The sequence below is a fragment of the Somniosus microcephalus genome, chromosome 5 (genome assembly GCF_052327205.1).
Source record: "Somniosus microcephalus isolate GS21.2 chromosome 5, FLI_Smic_1.0, whole genome shotgun sequence".
Lineage (NCBI taxonomy): Eukaryota > Metazoa > Chordata > Chondrichthyes > Squaliformes > Somniosidae > Somniosus > Somniosus microcephalus.
This window is the reverse complement of record NC_140991.1, coordinates 315,973,812-315,996,919: the sequence shown is the minus strand read 5'-3', so window position 1 is coordinate 315,996,919 and position 23,108 is coordinate 315,973,812. Positions and strand designations below refer to the sequence as shown.

The 23,108-nt window shown below is 43.5% G+C and overlaps 1 protein-coding gene across 3 annotated transcripts in view; it reads right to left on the bottom strand.

Annotated features, from left to right (window-relative positions):
• The window catches only part of atp2c1 (ATPase secretory pathway Ca2+ transporting 1), a 112,168-nt gene that overhangs the window by 4,508 nt on the left and 84,552 nt on the right, over positions 1-23,108 (bottom strand). For all 3 annotated transcript variants that reach the window (XM_085989278.1, XM_085989280.1, XM_085989281.1), the window contains exons 18-26: positions 18,687-18,857; positions 12,243-12,340; positions 9,012-9,062; positions 6,483-6,649; positions 4,125-4,193; positions 3,812-3,928; positions 2,162-2,309; positions 1,338-1,433; positions 174-315 (exon numbers count right to left, since the gene is read on the bottom strand). In XM_085989278.1, coding sequence (XP_085845404.1) covers positions 174-315; positions 1,338-1,433; positions 2,162-2,309; positions 3,812-3,928; positions 4,125-4,193; positions 6,483-6,649; positions 9,012-9,062; positions 12,243-12,340; positions 18,687-18,857 — 1,059 coding nt within the window. The remainder of the gene's footprint in view (positions 1-173; positions 316-1,337; positions 1,434-2,161; positions 2,310-3,811; positions 3,929-4,124; positions 4,194-6,482; positions 6,650-9,011; positions 9,063-12,242; positions 12,341-18,686; positions 18,858-23,108) is intronic.

Below are 23,108 nucleotides of genomic sequence, written 5' to 3'. Positions count from 1 at the left end.
TTCTTTAGCGGTCAATGCAATAAAGTTAAGGAAAAGAAAAAAGAAAAAATTGGGAGAATGACAAATCACATTAAATCTGCCAAATGCACAAACAGGTGTAGAATTGTCAGTATCGTAACAACATCAAGCACCTTACTGCAAGAGGTCTGTTCAAAACAAAGGCACGATCTCACCTAGTATACTGAGGCTCTCCGTCTGGAAAACTTTCTGTAGTGGAGGGAAGTAAATAACCAGCAGCTGCCCCATGATGGACCCAAGAACGGCATAACAGAACATTCGGTTACTGCACAACCCAATCTCAAAGACAGATTTTGTCTGGGGAGGGAGAGGAGTAGAAAGGAAGAAATGAGGAAAAACATTTAGGGCACTAACACATTCAACTTTTAAATTAACTGTACAGAGATTTGGCTCAATACACTATATTTAACTATCATCTTTATCAAGAGCTTTACCCATCAACACATCGTGAAAAGATTTCCATCATTTAGGAAACACGGGTTGGGCACAAAAACACAAACTTCTTGGAGGCAGCTTTACTAATGGAAGAGATTGATGTCGGCTTCATTAAATGGAAGGTTTGCTCTAGGGGGGGAATTTTAACATGGGGGAGTGGTGCGGGCGGGCGGGGGTTAAATAGCCAAAAATTCGAGGCATGTCGGGAAGCCGGCTCCAACCTGCCGACTTCCGGGTTTTACACGGGACGGGACAAGGGGCGGGCAGCCAACCCGCTCCCTACGTTAAGTAGACTGGAAGCCTCGGCTTTAACCTGCCATTCAGGTTTAACTGCGGCTGGCCTCGCTTCCCAGGCCTTGGGAATCCACACAGCTGCAGCGAGTCGGGGGCAGCCTCGGGGAGCACTCCTTGTGGGCCGGGAGGAGCGGGAGTGCTTTCTCCCCACCCCACCCCACCCCCCCGCTGGAGTCAGGGATCAGACCTACCTGGTCCTGCGGCCTCTCAACTGGAAGTCAAGCCCGTCCAACAGGCTGACACCTGGGCGGGGAACCGGTCAATGAAGCAAGACGCACGCTGCGGAGTTAAATTTCCAAAGCATGCGGGCAAACCCAGACTTGCAGGTTTCCCGCACACTACCGGACCCTCTGCTCCCAGTGCGTCAGTTACTAAAAATTCCCCTCCTCCCTCTCCCCCCACCCCCCCTCCATGTTTCACAAAGCTGAACTTAAACACCTTTCAGTAAAGGTTAAGGGGAACATTAATTCAAATCGGGTTGAGGGCAGTTATGCAGTGTAAAAGAGAAAAAAACAATCCCCTTTTGATGTGTAAGAGCCTGGACTGCATAAATACACTTTGGTAAAAATTCCAAGACTTTCATATCCTACCTGCGACCTGGAACTCCATGCATTGAACATGTCAAAGAAAACAAAGCAGGTAAAGGTCATTGTTGTGTCTCGCGGTGTTATTACATTATCCTGTAACTGAGAAATACAGATAACAAATTCAAAACTCAGTACTGGCACATCATTTTATGCTTATTTTAAAATTAAATATTTAAAACAGTAGGATTAACCCAACAGATTGAACTAACTCAAATAAAATTTTCATGCAATTTTTAAAAACTGATATTTTTGTTCAAGAATTGGTAATTATAAAGACAGACTTGCATTTCTATAGCGCCTTTCACGACCACCAGACGTCCCAAAGCGCTTTACAACCAATGAAGTACTTTTTGAAGTGTAGTCACTGTTGTAATGTAGGAAATGCGGCAGCCAATTTGTGCACAGCAAGCTCCCACAAACAGCAATTTGATAATGACCAGATAATCCTTTTTTTAGTGATGTTAATTGAGGGATAAATATTGGCCATACTCCTTCGAAATAGTGCCGCGGGATCGTTTACATCCACCTGAGAGCGCAGACGGGGCCTCGGTTTAACGTCTCATCTGAAAGACAGCACCTCTGACAGTGCGGCACTCCCTCAGTACTGCACTGGGAGTGTCAGCCTAGATTTTTGTGCTCAAATCTCTGGAGCAGGACTTGAACCCACAACCTTCTGACTCAGAGGTGAGAGTGCGGCCCACTGAGCCACAGCTGACTGAATTATGATTAGCAGATTGCAGCTACCATGCTTTAACGAAGGGCAGAGATATTTTCCTTCTGAAAGAAAACATAAATTTCACTGGTGCAGTTAGCTCACAGATTCTTACCTCCCTCCAGAAAACAAATAATGTCCCAGAGACAATAATCAGCGATGAAACCAGAATTTTAACAATGAGGTTTCTGGTCAGGATGCTGTCCTTCACATTTCTTGGAGGCTGTCTGATGACGTCCTTATCGACAGGTTCGACTCCCAGGCTGGCCACAGAGAACAAAGCAGAAACAATTCAGAATGCTACTAAAATAACCTGTTGACGTTTTGCAAGATTGAAGAGTTTTGAGAGAACATTAGAACAAAGTCTGCTTTATATAAAGTGGCACGATGGGCACAAATTGTTTAAATGTGCAGCAGGGAAACCAATGCAAACTCCTGGATGAATCCATTTGTTTATCTATTAGGAGAACTTCAGAAATCTGGCACAGCTTGATAGTAACGATACCTTTAAGCTGCGCGGCCACATGGTGCTCTAGGGGGTCCCGCGCAGCCAGTGAGCCGGCTTTTAAATTGAAAAAAAAACGCGTATATACGCAGAATTTTGAATGGGCCACGCAGCCCAAATAAAATTACAGGGAACATTGCTTCATAGTGTTTGTGTGTCTAAAAAAAAAAACTGAAACCTGCTGTTTTCAGGTTTGAGACATTTTATTCTTGATAATCAAGTTAATTCTGTCCGTCTTGACTGTTGAGTCTGTAAATCGTGCTTTTCCCTCATCGGTACAGTGTTTAAACCTACGTTTTTCGCCAGATTATGCAAAACATTTCCCACCACACCACCCTCCCCCCCCCACCCCCCCCAACCCCCCTCCAATAATTTCACCAAAATAACTCGACCCAATCACATTCCAGCAAAATAAGCTGGGCTGCAGCCACCCCACTATAAACCCCTAAAAATCAAATGTTTTATGTCACAAAAAAAAATTGTGAACTTACTTATAAACTTGGCTCTAGCAAGCCCTCTTTCCCTTCCCAAGCGCAGCACAATGCATCCTATTCGGGCTCGGAACATCCTGGACTCTGCGTTCAACCTTCACTCAAATAATTTGGCAAAATCTGCATCAAATATGTCCATCTGTGACATGCTTGATGCAGAAAGTATTGCAGAAATAAACAGGTAAGAGCTGCTAAACTGAAGGGCAAGAAAGAGTTGAAAGTGAAAAGAAAGAGTAAAGAAAAAGAGCGGAAGAGAGAAGTGAAGGCGGTGACAGCAGGGAACATGAGAGAGGAGAAGCCAGGGGAAGAGGAATGAAGGTGGTGAGAGCAGTGACAAAACAGAGCAGGCAAAAGAGAAACAAAGGAAATTAGGGCAGGGAAGAGAGACACGGAAAAGTGAAATGCACAGATGTCCATCTCTGATTAACAAAGTCCCAGCTTCATTTATTTCTGCACAATAAGCAGGGAAAGAAAAGAGACTAATTTCTACAGGAAAGGAAAACAATATCCCGTTGTGGGGATGAACAAAAAACTGCTGGGGGAGAGAGAGAGAGACACCTTGTTGAGGCAGGGGAGAAAGACAAAAAGGGCACACACTGGATCAAGCGGTGAGGGAAGGGGTTTGCATGAAGGGAGACAAGAGGGACTATTCCTGGCCCATGCCACATCCTAAAACTCATCACTAACAGTGCCGTGGGACATCCGCCACTTATAATCAGTCGAGTTAGCAGAGTGATATTTCATCAGTCATCTAAACTTTCCCTTTTACCTCTGCGCTGGTGGTCCATCCATAATTATGTTGATCCATAAAATCTGCATAGCATTTAGCGGATTCGGAAAGTTCATCAATGTGGCCAGAGAAATCAATGTTAGAGCAGCTATACTCCTGTAAAATAATCACATTGCATAGAATTGCTGTATAAATTATGTTTTATCATACTGCAAAGAAATTTTAACACGGCTTTAAGACTTTTTTGTACCTAAATATTTAAATATATATTTCCATAGAAAGTAAGCCGGAGTATGCTGGTTGCTTGTCACTGACAAATTACCTACAGCCAATTCTCACAAGTTGTACTTACGTGCTGAGTTGGAATCGAACAAAATTCTTGATGTTGTTGTAAATCCCTTTGCCCTCCTCAATTGCAGACCTGGAACAGAAAGCTTGGCACTTATTAACATGGCTAACACACTGGACAAATTGTACTGGCACACACAAAGCCCTGTCAGTCAACCAGAAGGGTTTTGTTCTTAAAAAAAAAAAGCTGATCTAAAAGAAACCAGGCAATTGTCACCCTGCAGCTGAGCACAGCAACACTGACAGTCGTGGCTCAGTGGGCAGCACCCTCCGAGTCAGAAGGTCGTGGGTTCCAGTCCCACTCCACAGACACGAGCACAATAATCTAGGCCGACACTCCCAGTGCAGTGCTGAGGGAGTGCTGCACTGTCGGAGGTGCCGTCTTTCGGATGAAACGTCAAACTGAGGCCCCGTCTGCCCTCTCAGGTGGACGTAAAAAATCCTGTGGCACTATTTCGAAGAGGAGCAGGGGAGTGTCCTGGCCAATATTTATCCGCTGTGATTATTTGCACCATCACCTTTGCCTGTCTTTTCTAAATGGCAAGTACCCTGGAATATTTAGCTCCCAACCTTGGTTACCTTGCAACCAAGTCTCTGTAATGGCTATTAGATCAAAGCCATTATCTCTATTTGTGCCACTAATTCGTACTTCATTGGCTGTAAAGCGTTTGTGACGTCTGGTGGTCGTGAAAGGAACTGTATAAATGCAAGTTTTTTCTTTCTCGGAGTTATGCAGTCATTCTGATGTGTGGGACAGCCATTTACAGATTTAAAACCAAAACACACACATGCTATAGAATCATAGAATGGTTACAGCACAGGAGGCCATCCGGCCCGTCGAGCCCGTGCCAGCTCTCTCCAAGAGCACTCCAGCCAGTCCCACTCCCCTGCCCTTTCCTCGCAGCCCTGCAATTTGTTTTCCTTCAGGTACTTATCCAATTCCCTTTTGAAAGCCATGATTGAATCTGCCACCACCACCCTTTCAGGCAGTGCATTCCAGATCCTAACCACTCGCTGTGTAAAAAAGTTTTTCCTGATGTCGCCTTTGGTTCTTCTGCCAATCACCTTAAATCTGTATCCTCTGGTTCTCGACCCTTCCGCCAATGGGAACAGTTCCTCTCATAATGGTGAACACCTCTATCAAATCTCCTCTCAACCTTCTCTGCTCTAAGGAGAACAACCTCAGCTTCCCCAGTCTATCCACGTAACTAAAGTCCCTCATTCCTGGAACCATTCTTGTAAATCTTTTCTGCACCTTCTTCTCTAAGGCCTTCACATCCTTCCTAAAGTGCAGAATTGGACGCAATATTCCAGTTGAGGCCAAAACAGTGTTTTATAAAGGTTCATTCCTTGTTTTTGTACTCTATGCCTCTATTTATGAAGCCCAGGATCCCATATGCTTTTTAACTGCTTTCTCAACCTGCCCTGCAACCTTCAACAATTTGTGCACATATACCCCCAGGTCTCTCTGTTCATGCACCCCCTTTAGAATTGTACCCTTTAGTTTATATCACCTCTCCTTGTTCTTCCTACCAAAATGTATCACTTCACACTTTTCTGCGTTAAATTTCACCTGCCACATGTCCGCCCATTTCACCAGCCTGCCTATGTCCTCTTGAAGGTCTACCACTCTCCTCCGCACTGTTCACTATACTTCCAAGTTTTTTGCCATCTGCAAATTTTGAAATTGTGCCCTGTACACCCAAGTCCAATTCATTAATGTATATCAAGAAAAGCACTGGCCCTAGTACCGACCCCTGGGGAACACCACTGTATACCTTCCTCCAGTCTGATAAACTTTTTCTTAAAACGAACTGGTAGCAGAAAAGGTCCGGCTCAGAAACAAAGTTTGCACATCTTTCCTGAAATATTCATTTGAGCAGCCTTGTCCTCTTCCAATATGCAAAGTACAAAAAGGTTTCAATATGGGATTCTAACCAGTGTGTCTCAATGTAATATAAGCAATGTATAACAATATATACAGTACACGCTCTCTGTAGGAGAGTTTGGGAAGCTGCATAAACAATATGAAACAAAAAGACATTGAAATGGATTTTCTACTGATCAGGGCAGGGAGCTTGTGCTGATAAAAACACAACCATATATGCAGGTGACTGTACATTTCAGCACTACACGAATACAGAATCATAACTTATAAAAAGGATCTTTGAATGTAATTGTTGGTGAGTCTTTCTGGTAGAATCTTAAGGTAAGGTACAAATAAAAAAGTTTACACTTTAACCAAACTAAAACTCAAATCACCGAGAAACACGCAAGGAAACATTTGCAATGAACTAGCCGTGAAACATTCAGCACTCTAGTGCATATTGATTGGTGAGAATGATACGAAAGCATGACTTACATTATTGTCTTAAAGTCATCATCTACAAGGATCATGTCCGCTGCCTCCTTGCAGACATCAGTCCCCGTCTGTCCCATTGCTACCCCAATATCAGCAGCCTTCAATGCTACGGCATCATTTACCCCATCGCCTGTCATCGCTACCACAGCACCGTTGTTCTGTAGAGACTGGAATATGGCAAATAGAAAATAAAGGTCAACTTAATTTGGATGTACATACACAAATGAACGGCCATTTCGAGTGTCGAGGCCGATTCAAAACATTGTACTATGAACATTGAGATAAATTACAGAATCTTTGTTCCATTTCAATATAAAAAAGGCAATTCTGTTATTGGAAGGATATTGGAATAATGAAAAGGGTGTATGAATATTCACTAGAACAATACTAAAAATAAATGATTATAGTTACGAAGAAAGACGTGGCAATTTGGGGGCATTTTTCCCTCGAACACAAACGGTTAAGAGGTCGATCGAAGGAGTTTTTCAAAATTCTGAAAGGTTTTGAGGTGGTAAACAGTGAAATATTGTTTCTGCAGTTTGGCGAATTGGTAGCAAAGGGGCACAAATGCAGGACTATCATAAGAAAAACAAAGGAGAAGTTAGAAATATTTTCAGCGGGTTATTAGAATATTGAATGCATTACCATATATTATAGCTATTAAGGCAGAGACTGTATGCACTGCCCGATAGGAAGGTGGATACAGATTCAATAGTAGCCTTCAAAAGGGAACTGGGTAAATATTTGAAGGAGAAAAAATTGCAGGGATATGGGGAAAGAGCGGGACTAACTGGATTGCTCTTCGAAAGAGACAGCGCACACTCGATGGGCCGAATCGTCTCCTCTTGTGCTGTACATGTTCTATGAATCTATATTCCGCTTTACCAATTCAATCAAGGATTTGTGAAGTAGCTCCAAAACTGATGTGCCTAAATGTTGTATAAAATTTGGAACGAGGCTAGCCTCATTAGGTAGTGGCTCCTTATTGAGCATGGTCCTTGATTTACTTCAGCACATTTTTGAACACTACAAAATATCATGATTAGTAGGCAATGTGCTATGTTTGTAATATTACCCATCCCATCGCAATACTAAATGTGGTATCACAGAAATTTATGGCACAGAAGGAGGCCATTCGGCCCATCGTGTCCGTGCTGGCCGAAAAGTGCTCTCCAGCCTAATCCCACTTTCCAGCTCTTGGTCTGTAGCCCTGTAGGTTACAGCACTTCAAGTGCTTACCCAAGTACTTTTTAAATGCGATGAGGGTTTCTGCCTCTACCACCCTTTCAGGCAGTGAGTTCCAGACCCCCACCACCCTCTGGGTGAAAAAAGTTCTCAACTCCCCTCTAATCCTTCTACCAATTACTTTAAATCTATGCCCCCTGGTTATTGACCTCTTTGCTAAGGGAAATAGGTCCTTCCTATCCACTCTCATCAAAAGTAATGATTTAAACAGCTTATTAATGTGATGCACTTTAAGGCTGTAACTGTAATTTAATTTAACCTGAAAACTTGTTAATTCTTGTCTAAGTTTGCCTCATCCCAAACAGAGACTCTTCTAAAGGAGGGTGAAAGGCGACCATCTGCCAATTTCACTACTGAGCTGACCAGAGGAGAAAGAGAGCAGTGTGTAGGCGAGGTGTTCACAGTGCGTTAGACTTTCCCTCTCTCCTTGGGCAGTAACCAACCTCTGTGCCACAGGCTCTCTCCGGTTATGGCTGAAATTGGAAAACTGCACGAGGAGTCACAGTTAAAACAACTATGGACCTCCCACTCCATAAGAGTGTGCTGGGATGCTAATTTTCTTTATGGGGAAATTCCAAAGTGGCTGTGGCATTTTAATGAAATATCAATTTTCTTTAAGGGGAATGCACCTGCAACTATCACTGGGCAGATCACTTTTAATTGAGCCACATAGGTGGGAAAAGCAATGTTAAGTTTTGTAACTGGAAAATCAGATCAAGAGGCAGTCAGATTCGGAAAGAGATCTGAAAGAAACTCAGAACTAATTCTTATATATAGCTGATCAAGTGATCACAAACTGAAAGGCAAATTATTGCCGCCCGGGTATTAAAATAATTAATTCTGTGATGTTACCGCGAATACCCAGTTTGATTCATTCACAATTATCCCCCAACTTCACATCATTTATGTCTACAGCTGCAATATTCAGATTAGGAAGAGCAAATATGAATGAAGTGCTCAAGGCAAACGAACGGTGATTTCATTAACAGCGCGGGGAGTGATTTAAAAGAAAGTAGAATGCAAACACTTGTCCTAAAAGGCCTCAGACTTCTGACTGGCAAAATTCTGTCACATTTGTAGGCATGCTCTGGGAAATTATAAGTGCTAGGTTAAACTGACAAAAATATGGACTATGAATTATATTACCTCTAATTACTGGGAGCTTCACTGAGCTATCGTTATAAGCCAAGAACAGTTACAGAGGGAACTTGCTTTAGCCCCAAGAAGGAAGAAAATAACACAATGTCTTCAGAACGGTCTCTTCCTAATTGTGATGGTAGTTACCTTTATAATCTTCAGCTTGTGCTTTGGGCTCGATCTGTAAAATACTGCTTTCTGTGAAAACACATGATTGAAGATCATTTTAAAAAATCTGATATAAAAACACCGGCAAGTCCAACATTATCACTTAGAGAAGTAAATAAGACAGGCACTTCCTATAGACACTAAAACAATTACTTCTTTCCTATACCCCTGCTGCAAACAAAATATATTTTCTAAACAAAAACCTTTTCCGGAACTTTTTTAATTCATTCACGGGATGTGGGCGTCGCTGGCAAGGCCAGCATTTATTGCCCATCCGTAATTGCCCTCGAGAAGGTGGTGGTGAGCTGCCTTCTTGAATACAACGGAGTTGCTTGCTAGTCCATTTTGGAGGGCAGTTAAGAGTCAACCACATTGCTGTGGGTCTGGAGTCACGTATAGGCCAGACCGGGTGAGGACAGCAGATTTCCTTCCCTAAAAGGACATTAGTGAACCAGATGGGTTTTTATGTTAATCCAGTAGTTTCATGGTCACCATTATCAATGCTAACATTTTTTTATTCCAGATTTATTTAATTAACTGAATTTAAATTCCCCAGCTGCCGTGGTGGGATTTGAACTCATGTCTCTGGATCATTAGTCCAGGCCTCTGGATTACTAGTCCAGTGACATAACTACTATGCGACTGTACCCCTAAATTTGTGTTTTGGTCAAGAGGAGATTGACTTTTATGTAACCAAGTTGAATATTTTTTTAAACTAGCCCTCACTTATACAAGTTGACATCAGTACTTACTTTAGAACTGTGCAACCTGAGTTATACATTTTATGCTCTTGGGACAAGACCACATTCACTGAACATCCCTAGTTACCCCGAGAGGGTGGTGGTGGCTTGTCTTCTTCAGTGGCAATCATTTTACAACGGAGTGGCTTAGCTGGGCTGTTTCAGAGGGCACCGAGAGACAACCACATTGTGTAGGACTCGAGTTAGGTGGAGGTCCAAAGAGACTTGGGGGTTCATGTACGTCGATCATTAAAATGTTATGAACAGGTGCAGAGAATAATAAAAAAAAGGCTAATGGAATGGTGGCCTTTATATCTAGAGGACCAGAATACAAGGGGGTAGAAGTTATGCTGCAGCTGTTCAAAGCCCTGGTTAGACCACACCTGGAGCACTGAGAGCAGTTCTGGGCACCACACCTTAGGAAGGATATATTGGAGGGAGTGCAGCATAGGTTTACCAGAATGATACCCAGACTCCAAGGGTTAAATTACGAGGAGAGATTACACGAACTAGGGTTGTAGTCACTGAAATTTAGACGGTTAAGGGGTGGCTTAATCAAAGTTTACAAGATATTATGGAGAACAGATAGGGTAGATAGAGAGAAACTATTTCCGCTGGTTGGGGAGTCTCGGACTAGGGGGCAGAGTCTAAAAATTAGAGCCAGACCTTTCAGGAGTGTAATTAGGAAACACTTCTACACACAAAGGGTGGTAGAAGTTTGGAACTCTCTTCCGCAAATGGCAATTGATGCTCGGTTAATTGTTAATTTTAAATCGAAGATAAGATAGATTTTTGTTAACCAAAGCTAATAAGGGATATGGGGCAAAGGCAGGTATGTGGAGTTAGGTCACAGTGATTTCATTGAATGGCGGAACAGGCTCGAGGGGCTAAACGGTCTACTCCTGTTCCTACTTAAATACATGGGCAGAGCTGCACATTCTGACTCCCAACACAAACATTAAAAATGTAAAGGCCATGTGTTGGATCATTACAAAATGTTGTTTTAATATTTAAAAAGATCGTGTTGCACCAGTTTGTTATATTTCGGTCAGCAAGGCCCAAGCAGCACGAGGTTACTTTCTCACCGTGTTTTTACACCACTTGCTAAAATTCAAACGTCCCTCAGATGGGTGACTTCAAACCCCAGGCATAGTTTGTCTTGTTGCATTGATGTGCTGCAAACACGCCTTGACGACAGAAAAACTACAGTATAATGGAGCCCAATGTCCTCATGCTCAGTCATGGGCATCAATGAAATGCACTGCTTTGCTGCTCCATTTTATCAGTTCTATACACTGCAATGGACTGTTAACAGTTGATTACCGTAACTCATGCAAATGTTAATAAATGTAATATAGGTTCATTATTTTCTTTAGTTACGAACAATTTAGTTGAGTTCTGTTATTCCAAACAATTGAAGGCTTTCCAAGTGTAATTGCTTATCCAAATACTGCAAAGCTCCTAAACACAACTATATAAAGCCCAATGGAGCCAGCCTAAGGGACAGATTCCTAGTGAGTTTGTGAATGTTCTCAGGCTGAAGTCATTGTGGGCCTGAACTAGCTGCTACACCGCTTAAACCCCTGTAATGTAGACCAGGTTCTGTTCTGAACCTCTGCACAACACATTCATTCCACAAAAAGGTAATGGCCCGGAATTTGCCGTGGGTTCTGACTGCAAACTGTCAGCGCTCGCCCTCTGAAACCGACACCAACTTCGGGATTTAGCGCATGCACATCTAAACGCGGAAATCCTGAAGCTGCAGCCAGTCATTCACTGCTCCGACACTGGCTGCGCTGTGACCCCACCGGCCCCATAGCTGGCAATCAGTGAAATTGACAAAAGCTTGAGCTTTTCCGCAGTAATATCGCTGTTAAATTCCCCATTAAATGTTAAGCCTTGTTGGAGTAGGTGTAACTGAGGTTTTAACAGCGTATTGACTGCTTAACAAATGTTCTGGCCCTGAAAAAATAATTAAAATTTTGTGCAGTCACATTTCTCCATTATGATAAAAATCGCAATTTTTTCAAAACTTAAAAAAAATGTATAAAGTCCGTTCAGGATATTTCAGCTTCTACCTTATCCCCGTGTGACAGTCCCAATCTTTATTTAACTGCAGCATTTTTAAAAAGTCCGGATAAAAGCAGCTTCTCATTTCCTGGTTTCTTGTCTGTGAGAATTCTTCAATGCGACTGACTGCCGAGATAGCTTGTTGACGTTACTGCAGCATCGCACGAGGAATCGCCTAATTCACAGCGCTGAAATCAACTGAACGTCGAAAAAGGCAAACTTCTCGCCAGAGAGAGAAATCTCTGTCGGCAGCTTTCTTCGGGGCCAGCGGCGAGCGTCTTTGCTTCGCCACTGACCGCAAATTCCAGGCCACTGATGCTTCTTCTTCGGCGAGCCTCATGCTAATAATCATCCATGCCTGCGTAAAATAAGGTTTCACTTTACATCAGATATAACATACCTTTGAGACTATTTGTGAAAGCTGTTGAATATCCAGTGAATCTATTTCTTCTCCCGAGAGTGTTTGAGATCCCTTGGAATACAAGCCCAAACGAGTGGCTGCATACAAGTAAAACATCTTTTTTAAAAAGTGAGTTTACATGAAGTTTCCACTATTGTCCAGTTTAAGCAGTGTAGAAAAATTAAAAACAGGCATGTATCCAATATCAAACTGTTCTGATAAGAGGTCATCGACCTGAAGCAGCTGCGCAGTTCTCTGCCTGTCCCGTGCGGCCCGAGACCAGCTTTTCCAATGTTAAGTTTCGTGCATGCGCGAAACTGTGACTGGGCCACGCACCCAAAAAAGAATTAGGGGGAACATTGCTGCTGAGTATTTCCAGCATTTTCTGTTTTTCTATCAAATTATTCCAAATAGTTTGTACTTCATCTCAAGACTAAATAAGGAGGGTTAAACCAGCAACATTTTTCTTTCCATTTATTATTCAACTAACTGATTACTTTTGGTGTCAGTGAGCTTACTGAATAATCTTCATCTGCTGTACAGGCCAATGTTTCAGTGGGAGATTTTAGACATCTGTTTGGACCAGCCATGGATATGTAGGCTTCATTACATGGTCAGTCAGCACTCCTTTACCAGCATCTGTTCAACTTACCAAATCGAACAGGACCGTCTCGTATTAATTTAATTTTGTTTTTATTCTCTGAACTTTAAAGTGTATGTAATTATCCCTGGCTTACTACCTTAACTGACTGCCTTTAGTATAACCTGCTGTTCATCCTCGGCAAACTCAACTGGCTTCCTTAACTCCAGAAAACTCTCATCCTTTCTCAGCTTCACTCCATCCTATCCGAGTGACCTGCTCCAGACACGAGTCTCTGAATGTACCCATTGCTTCTCTGACAGAGTTACTTTGTGTTTTCTGCCTTACCGTTAGAGACAGCTCCTTCAGTCACGACACACCTGTCTTCCAGAATTATGTTCCAAAATCTCCTTGCCCGGGTCAACTCCCTCCCTGCCTTCAAGTCTTGTAAACACTTTTCATTTTGATCATGCATTTGGCTTGCTCTCCCAATTTCTTTCCCCCTTCTCTGTGTCCACCTTTTTAAGCACCAAGAGATATTTTCTTTACACAAGAAGTGCTATAAAAATTAAAGTTGTTTGCTCAGACACGAATGGTGCTCATTCAATGACATTACTTGCTGGATTCCCACCATAGTTTAATCCAAGCATCAACCCCATCAAGTGTCCCCTTTGCCTACTATCCACCTCATTCTTAGCTCTGTTAGGCGGAATTTTCTGTGGCAAGATAATGTACCATCAGTTGGTAGCACCCTCGCCTCTGAGCCAGAGTGTTGTGGGTTCAAGTCCCACTCCAGAGACTTGAACACAAAAATCTAGGCTGACACTCCCAGTGCAGTGACAGCCTTTGTGACTGTGACAAAGGTAAACTATCCCTCCTCGTCCTTCTTGACTTGTCTGCAGCCTTCGACACAGTTGACTACTCCATCCTTCTCCAACGCCTCTCCACCGTCGTCCAGCTGGGTGGGACTGCAGTCACCTGGCTCCATTCTTATCTATCTAATCGTAGCCAGAGATTCACCTGCAACGGCTTCTCTTCCCATTCCCACACTGTTACCTCTGGTGTCCCCCAAGGATCGATCCTTGGCCCCCTCCTATTTCTCATCTACATGCTGCCCCTTGGCGACATCATCTGAAAACACAGCGTCAGTTTCCACGTGTACGCTACAACACCCAGCTCTGCCTCACTACCACTTCTCCCAACCTCTTCACGATCTCTAAATTGTCAGACTGCTTGTCCGAGGATGAGCAGAAATTTTCTCCAATTAAATATTGGGAAGACCGCATCCGGTTTTCGGTTCCAACCACAAACTCCGTTCCCTAGCCACCGACTCCATCCCTCTCCCTAACATCTGTCTGAGGCTGAAACACAACGATCGCAACCTTGTTGTCATATTTGACACCGAAATGAACTTCTGACCACATATCCACAGCATAACTAAGAACACCTATTTTTACCTCTGTAACATCGCCCGTCTCCGCTCTTGCCTCAGCTCATCCGCTGCTGAAACCCTCATCCATGCCTTTGTTACCTCTAGACTTGACTATTCCAACACACTCCTGGCTGGCCTCCCACATTCTACCCTACGTAAACTTGAGGTCATCCAAAACTCGGCTGCCCGTGTCCTAACTCGCACCAAGTCCCGTTCACCCATCACCCGTGCTCACTGACCTACACTTGCTCCCGGTTAAGCAACACCTCGATTTCAAAATTCTCATCCTTGTTTTCAAATCCCTCCATGGCCTCGCCCCTCCCCCCCCTTCCTATCTCTGTAATCTCCTTCAGCCCCACGACACCCCCCCCCCCCTCCCACCCAGAGATATCTACGCTCCTCTAATTCTGCCCTCTTGAACATCCCTGATTATAACCGTTCAACCATTGGTGGCCGTGCCTTCAGCTGCCTAGGCCCTAAGCTCTGGAATTCCCGGCCTAAACCTCTCTGCCTCGCTACCTCTCTTTCCTATCTTTAAGACGATGTCATCTAGATGTAATTTATCTAGATTTTCAAAAGGCCTTCGATAAGATACCCCATAATAGACTGATGAACAAGGTCAGAGAATGCGGTGTCAGGGGACAAGTAGCAGAATGGCTTGCTATCTGGCTTCAAGACAGAAAGCAGAGAGTAGGGGTAAAAGGTCGCTATTCACAGTGGCAGGAGGTGGGTAGTGGGTTCCACAAGGATCAGTGCTGGGACCAGTTTGTTCACAATTTATATTAACGATTTAGAGTTTAGAATCAAAAACACAATTTCTAAATTTGCAGATAACATTAAATTGGGGGGGGGGGGGGGGGGAAAGAGTGTCAATACTGAGGAGGACTGCAACAAATTACAGGAGGACATCAATAAACTTGCAGAATGGGCATATAATTGGCAACTGAAGTTCAACACAGATAAATGTGAGGTATTACATTTTGATAGGAATAGGGAGGTCACTTATTACTTGAAGGGTGCGAGTCTCGGCGGGGTAGAGGAACAAAGGGCTCTCGGAGTACAAATACACAAATCACAAAGTTGCGACACAGGTTAGCAAGGCCATAAAAAAAGCAAATCAAGCACTAGGGTTTATTTCTAGAGGTATAGAATTGAAAAGTAGGGCCGTTATGCTAAACGTGTATCGAACCTTGGTTAGACCACATTTAGAGTACAGTTCTGGTCGCCATATTATAAAAGGGAAAGAGGCACTGGAGAGGGTGCAGAGAAGATTTACAAGGATGATACCAGAAATGCGAGGGTATACATATCAGGAAAGGATGAACAGGCTAGGTCTCCTTTCTCTTGAAAAAAGGCTGAAGTCTTTAAAATCAAGAAAGGTTTTGATAGAGTGGTTAGAGAGAGAACGTTTCCAATTGTGGGGGAAGAGCATAACTGGAGGCCATCAATATAAGATAGTCACCAAGAAATCCAATAGGGAATTCAGAAGAAATTTCTTCACCCAAAGAGTGGTGCGAATGTAGAACTCGCTACCACAAGGAGTGGTTGAAGGAAAAAGTATCAATGCATTTAAGGGGAGGCTAGACAAGCATATGAGGGAGAAGGGAATAGAGGGTTATGCTGATAGATTTAGATGAGGAAAGGTGGGAGGAGGCTCGAGTGGAGCATAAACACCGGCATAGACTGGTTGGGCTGAATGGCCTGTTTCTGTGCCGTATACCCTATGTAATCCTATATAAAACGCTCCTTAAAACCTACCTCTTTGACCAAGCTTTTGGTCACCTGCCCTAATTTCTCCTTATGTAGCTCGGTGTCAAATTTTGTATCTTTTAATACACCAGTGAAGTGCCTTGGGACGCTTTACTACATTAAAGGTGCTATATAAATACACGGTGTTGTTGTTGCTGCAGTACTGAGGGAGCGCTGCCGTCTTTCGGATGAGACGTTACCCGAGAGAGCAGGCAGGGCCTCAGTTTATGTGTAAAAGATCACGGCACTAAATCGAAGAGGAGCAGGGGAGTTATCCCTAGTGTCCTGGGGCCAATATTTATCCCTCAACTAACATTACTAAAACAGATGATCTGGTCATTATCACATTGCTGTTTGTGGGAGCTTGCTGTGCGCAAATTGGCTGCCGTGTTTCCCACATTACAACAGTGACGACACTTCAAAAAGTACTTCATTGGCTGTAAAGCGCTTTGGGACGTCCAGTGGTCGTAAAAGGCGCTGTAGAAATGCAAGTCTGTCTTTCTTTTGGAAATCCTGCACTTCTAGAATTAAACTGAAATGGGTTTACATCAACAGGCACTTCCATAACTGCATTATACTGCACCCTGTTTCTCTGTTCCCCTTTGCTGTTTTTAAATGCAAAATGTCAAAACTCTTGGTACAGAGATTGATAAATTACTCTAAAATAATCTCCATGTTCTGACAAAAGAATGCTGAGTATCTGGATATAAACATTCAAGAAACAGAGCGACAAAGGAATTTGTAGATCTCGGTGTCAAACGCATCCAATTTCTACCACTGGATGGCACTGTTCAGAAATAAAGAACATTACTGTATTTGCAGCCAACTATCGAATTAGGGGCAGGAAATCAGGACAAAATAAAAGAATGGAAAATGAAAGGTTAAATAAAGCAAAGGGGAAAATGGAAAAAGTAAACCAAGAGCTGGACCTGTTTCTGGCTGGGGCAGAGATCACCTCTTACAGAAGGGAGATACTGCAGGGAATTAAAGGCCAGAGTGATCTCCTGAACTAGTTTCAACTGCCGAGATGGGTCGGAGAGGAATTGCCCAGATTGTATCCCCAATTTAGCCTGGGGTTTTTTGCCTCTCCCAGGAGATCACATGGTTTCAGGTGGGGTGGGGAGTTATTGCATTGTGATATACACTAGGTATCACAATTGTGTGGGACAAGCTCGATGGGCCAGAGGGCCTTTACCTGTCTGTCATTGTTTTTATTCTCAATGTACGAACGGATGAACAATGAGAAGAATTGCTGAGCGGGTAACAGCAACTTGCTTTAATATAGCAGGGTTATGGTAGAAAAGATCCTAAAGTGCTTTTCACGGTACCTGTGAGTGGGAAGACTTCTCAAATTAATCGAAGGGAGGTGGGTTAACTGGGACCAGTGGGATTAGTTACCACGGTCCCCTGGAGCTTGCTTGATTGCTTTTAGGGAGTCAGAGAGAAATCTCCCCAAAAAATTTCTGAAATTGGCCCACGGTTCTTTGCCTCTCCCGGGAGATTGCGTGACTGTGGAGGGTGGGGTCGATGTCCTTTTCAAATGTCCAAACCACAAAATATTTCTCATTACATAAACATATTATTCCATATCAAAAAAATGCAGTGGGAAACCAAGGGTTATTATACAACCTCAAGATTTCTGCTGATATTCAGAACTGCTCCTGTGCTCTCCAATGCCTCAAGTCAGTTTAAGCAGCAAGTTACAGACCGGGCAGGTTCCAGGTCTGATTCACATTCTGTACGAAGTTAGCTGGTCTCAGGCAGGATAGCAGTACAGGCGCTAAATTGGCCTAATTCCTTCTTGGTTAGAGAGGGAAAAACTGGCCAAATTGGGCGAGTTAAGAACATAAGAATTAGGAGCAGGAGTCGGCCATACAGCCCCTCGAGCCTGCTCCGCCATTCAATAAGATCGTGGCGGATCGTCGACCTCAACTCCACTTTCCCGCCCAATCCCTAGATTCCCCAGGAGTCCAAAAATCTATTGATCTCAGCCTTGAATATACTCAACAACTCAGCATCCACAGCCCTCTGGGGTAGAGAATTCCAAAGATTCACAACCCTCCGAGTGAAGAAATTCCTCCTCATCTCAGTCTTAAATGGCCAACCCCTTATCCTGAGACTATGCCCCCTAGTTCTAGACTCTCCAGCCAGGGGAAACAGCTTCTCCGCATCTACCCTGTCAATCCCTCAGAATCTTATATAATTCAATGAGATAGTTACTTCCCTCCCTTGGCTCAGGGGCACAAGGCCAATTATTGCACCCCAAATGGTTAGGATTAGCTAATTCAGCACAAATTGGAGGATCAAACCAGGGCAGCTTAACCTTACTTTAAAAAAAAGTGTGTGTGTGTGTGAGAGAGAGAGAGAGAGGGCGAGAGTGTGAATATATATTAAAAAAAAGTGAAAACACAAAATAAAGTTTGTTTCTGTACTTTTTCCCCAATGTATTTGCACAAGTGAATACATCGGTCTACCAACTTACGGGTAAAACACAAGGAAAATATGTTAACTGCAGGAAATGTCTGAACAGGATACAACAACACTAATAATATCCGACAATGTTGATGAAATACAGAATTAATTGGGACGTATTAAAACAGGAAATCGTTGTGTTAAGCTACATCTTTTAGAACACTACCTACCAGCTGTAATTGTTGATACTAATACTGAGCCAGTAAATTACCTATAGCAACTGCTGTCTCTTGTGAATCTCCAGTCACCATTTTGATTACGACTCCTGCATTGATCAGTGTAGCAATTGCCTCCTTTACACCCGACTTTGGTGGATCAATCATCCCCACCAGCCCCAGGAAGGTGAGTTGTCCAAGTTCAGGTCCCGATGCCAAAGCAAGTACTGCATGGAAAGAATGCCAAACATTATTTGCTATCCACATTTCTGTGTTTACATGAAAACATCAATACATACATTGTCACGGCAGATTGACGCATCATCATGCTTCAATATAAAGATTTCTCACCAATGTAAACAAGCTTGCACCTATAGTACATCTGCTAAGCGACATGTTGTACATTACTATTCTTATAACATTGTCCGTGGCGCCGTAACATCAGGAGTGCTTTTACCACAAAGTAATTTTGTTCTTCCTGGCAAATGGTGTTAGGAGCAACTTCAGACTGTTTTCTACCATAAAAAGATCAAAGGACATTTTGTAATACTCTTACAGGTGGTACACTAGCCATTTGACATGAAATCACAGCATGAAATGGACTGCGGGTATCACTTTGAAAAACAGATAACCAAGTGTATGCTTGAAGAGTGTTCTAAAATCTCAGGGTTCCTTGTTAGACATCCTGGAGAGATGTACGTTCGACATCTTGGGGAGTTAAGGGTTAACAGTCAAACTTCTTTGTATCTTGAAGCAACAGGCTTTCCAATATAAACAGGATGATTGACGTGTCATGAGGAGAAAGCATGGCTTGTTTTCTGATATGCAAGGTGCTTGTGTAAGGATATAAATGTAACAGAATGTAACTTTAGTTTTAGGGTAATAAAACATGGGTAGCGAGTCCCTTAGCTAGAGATAGCAATTGGTAAAGCTTTTTCATAATAGGGTTTAGGGACTGTTACATCAGGAAGTCTTGTTCAGGGGAAGGAGTTCTGAAGGAAATAACTGCAAACGGTTTACATGAATGGTCTGTTTTCAAAGGATTTAGGGAATAGTCTTATCTATGACATTTTCCTTTGATGAAAATAGTGTTTAAAGGATCATGGTTTTCAACAGTATCTCTGAGGGCTCAACAGATACAGAAACTGAGAAAAAGCCACTCTCTCTATACAGTTAAAGGCCGATCACCTTTACTGTGTATCAATAGTCTGTTCCGTACGCTCCACTATAAAGTCTCGTGCTTACTCAAAACGTATTGGTGTGAACTAGAGGAAGACATTAGGCGTGGTGACCAAAAGGTTGATCAAAGAGTTTGGTTTAAAGGAGGAGCGGAAGGTGGAAAGACAGATGGTTTAGGGAGGGAATTCCAGAGTATGGAGCCGAAATGCCTGAAGGCATGACCGTCAATCGTGGGGCGAAGGGAGGGGGAATGCACAAGAGCTGGAAGACCTTCTAGAGTGTTGTAGGGCCGGGTGAGGTTACAGAGATAGGGAGGGGCAAGGCCATAAAGGGATTTAAGCACACGGATATCATTTTAATTGGAGACATGAGAGATCAGGAGCTAATTTAAGTCAGCAAGGATACGAGTGTTGGGTGAGCAGAACTTGGTGCAGGATAGAATATGGGCAAATTAGTTTTGGATGAGCTGATGTTTATGGAACATGGAGAATGGATGATGGGAGGCTGACGAGGAGTCTGGAGGTGTAAGACATGGATGAGGGCTTCAGCAGCAGAAGGCCTGAGGCGGTGACAGAAGTGGATGATGTTACAGTGCTGGAAGTAGGTGGCGTTTGTGATGGAGAGGACAGAGTTGGAAGCTCCCCTCAGGGTCGAATAAGATGCCACGGTTACAAACAGCGTGGTTCAAACTGAGACAGTGGCCGGGAAAAGGAATAGAATCAGTGGCAAAGCTACGGAGTTAGTGGTGGAGCCGAAAACGATGGCTTTGGTCTTCCCAATGTTTAACTGGAAGAAACTACAGCTCATTCAAGACTGGATGTTGAACAAGCAGGCAGTTGGTGGGTCAAGAGATGTGTTGGAAAGGTACAGCCAGGTGGGTCAAGAGATGTGGTGGAGAGGTACAGCCGGGTGTCGTCGGCAGACATGTGGAAGCTGACCCCATGACTTTGAATTATGCCGCCAACGAGCAGCACTTAGGTGAGGAAGCGGAGGTGACCAAAGATAGATCCTTGGGGGACTCGAGGTAATGCTGCGGTGGGCAGGAAGAGAAGCCACTGATGGTGATGCTCTGGCTACGTTTGGATAGGTAAAAGTGGCACCAAGTGAGAACACCATCAGCTTGGAGAGGGAAACTAGATAAAAGAGGCATGATCACGGCTAGGGCAGGGGTGAGTTTTGGCTTGGTGAGTACAGGAAAGGTGGGGGGGTGGAACAGCAGAGGCAGCTGAACGGATGGTCTCAATCTTAGTGATAAAGAAGTCCATGAGCTCTTTGCACTCATTGTTGGAGGTGAGGGTGCTTGGGAGAGGAGATGGTTGGTAGTGCAAAAAAGATGTGGCTTATCTATACTCTCCAGGATGATCCAGGACCAGTAAACGGTTTTGGCGGAGGACAGTGTATCCAGCTGTTCCATCTCAAACAGAAAAATTGCAATGAATACTTATTATCCGTTACTCCAGAACTTGGAAAAAAATACTGTAAAATGAAACCACAGAAAATCTTTATAAAGATGTTCCAGATAATTGAACTGCTCTTGTGTAAGAGCTTAGGTTACATAGTCAAATCATCAGATAGAAACATAGAAAAATAAGAGTAGGCCATTTGGCCCTTCGAGCTTGCGCCGCCATTCAATATTATGGCTGATCCTCTATCTCAATACCATATTCCTGCTATCCCCATACCCCTTGATGCCTTTTGTGTCTACAAATCTATCTATCTCCTTCTTAAATATATTCAGTAACTTGGCCTCCACAGCCTTCTGTGGTAGAGAATTCCACAGGTTCACCACCCTCCGAGTGAAAAAATTTCTCCTCATCTCAGTCCTAAATGTCCTACCCCGTATCCTGAGACTGTGACCCCTCGTTCTAGACGACCCCCCAGCCAGGGGAAAAATCCGCCCTACATCCAGTCTGTCTAGCCCTGTCAGAATTTTACACGTTTCCACGAGATCCCCTCTCATTCTTCTAAACTCTAGTGATCCCAATCTCTCCTCATAAGACAGTCCTGCCATCCCAGGAATCAGTCTGGTGAACCTTCGCTGCACTCCCTCTATGGCAAGTATATCCTTTCTTAGGTAAGAAGAGCAAAACTGCACACACTACTCCAGGTGTGGTCTCACCAAGGCCCTGTATAACTGTAGTAAGACATCCTTGCTCCTGTACGCAAATCCTCTTGCAATGAAGGCCAACATACCATTTGCCTTCCTAACTGCTTGCTGCGCCTGCTTTCAAACAACTTTTTCAGTTTTGCAAAAGCATGTGTTTCTCAATTTAATTTATTTGTTGCAGCAAAAAGTGGTGCAACTAGATTCACTAGATTGATCCCTGGGATGAGAGGGTTGTCCTACGAGGAGAGATTGAGCCTATACTCTTTGGAGTTTAGAAGAATGAGAGGTGATCTCATTGAAACACATAAGATTCTGAGCGGGTTTGACAGGGTAGATGCTGAGAGGTTGTTTCCCCTGGCTGTAGAGTCTAGAACTAGGGGGCATAATCTCAGGATAAGGGGTCGGCCATTTAAGACCGAGATGAGGAGAAATGTCTTCACTTTGAGGGTTGTGAATCTTTGGAATTCTCTACCCCAGAGGGCTGTGGATGCTGAATCATTGCGTATATTCAAGGCTGAGATCGATAGATTTTTAGACTCTAGAGGAATCAAAGGATATGGAGATCGGACAGGAAAGTGGAGTTGAGGTCAAAGATCAGCTATGATCTTATTGATCATGTGCAAATGTTGCCTTGTTCACAATGAACATTATTAATGAGGCGATATAAATGTGCACTAATAATATACAGAGACTGGTGGAATCACGACGCTTAATGCAAGCTGTGCTGATGGCAGAAATTGTGCCAGAAGCTAAGAACAGTCCTGCAATTCCTTGGTATTAGATATCATTCTGGGTACGTGGCTGGTTTCTGACCGTGGGCAAATGGAACATTTGTCTGAAATGTCTTGTCCTCAATCCTGCTCCCCCAACTCTGCTCAGTAAAATCTCACTCTTCTTCAATTGAATGCCAATAGTTAAGAAGAAATCTGTTACAAGAGATAAACCCGCATTTTTCACATCTTAAAAATGCATAAATTGCTTAAGCATATGGGTGCGACAACAGGCTGAAAGAGAAAGGTTGGCACTTGTGCGCCTACACAAATACACATGTCCCTAAGTGCTCTGTGCATAGAATGTTTAAGGTCATAGAGCCATAACGGCACAGGAGGCGGCCATTCAGCCCATCGGGTCCGAGATGGCTCTCTGTAGAGCAATCCAGTCAGTCCCATTCCCCCGTTCTATCCCTGTAGCC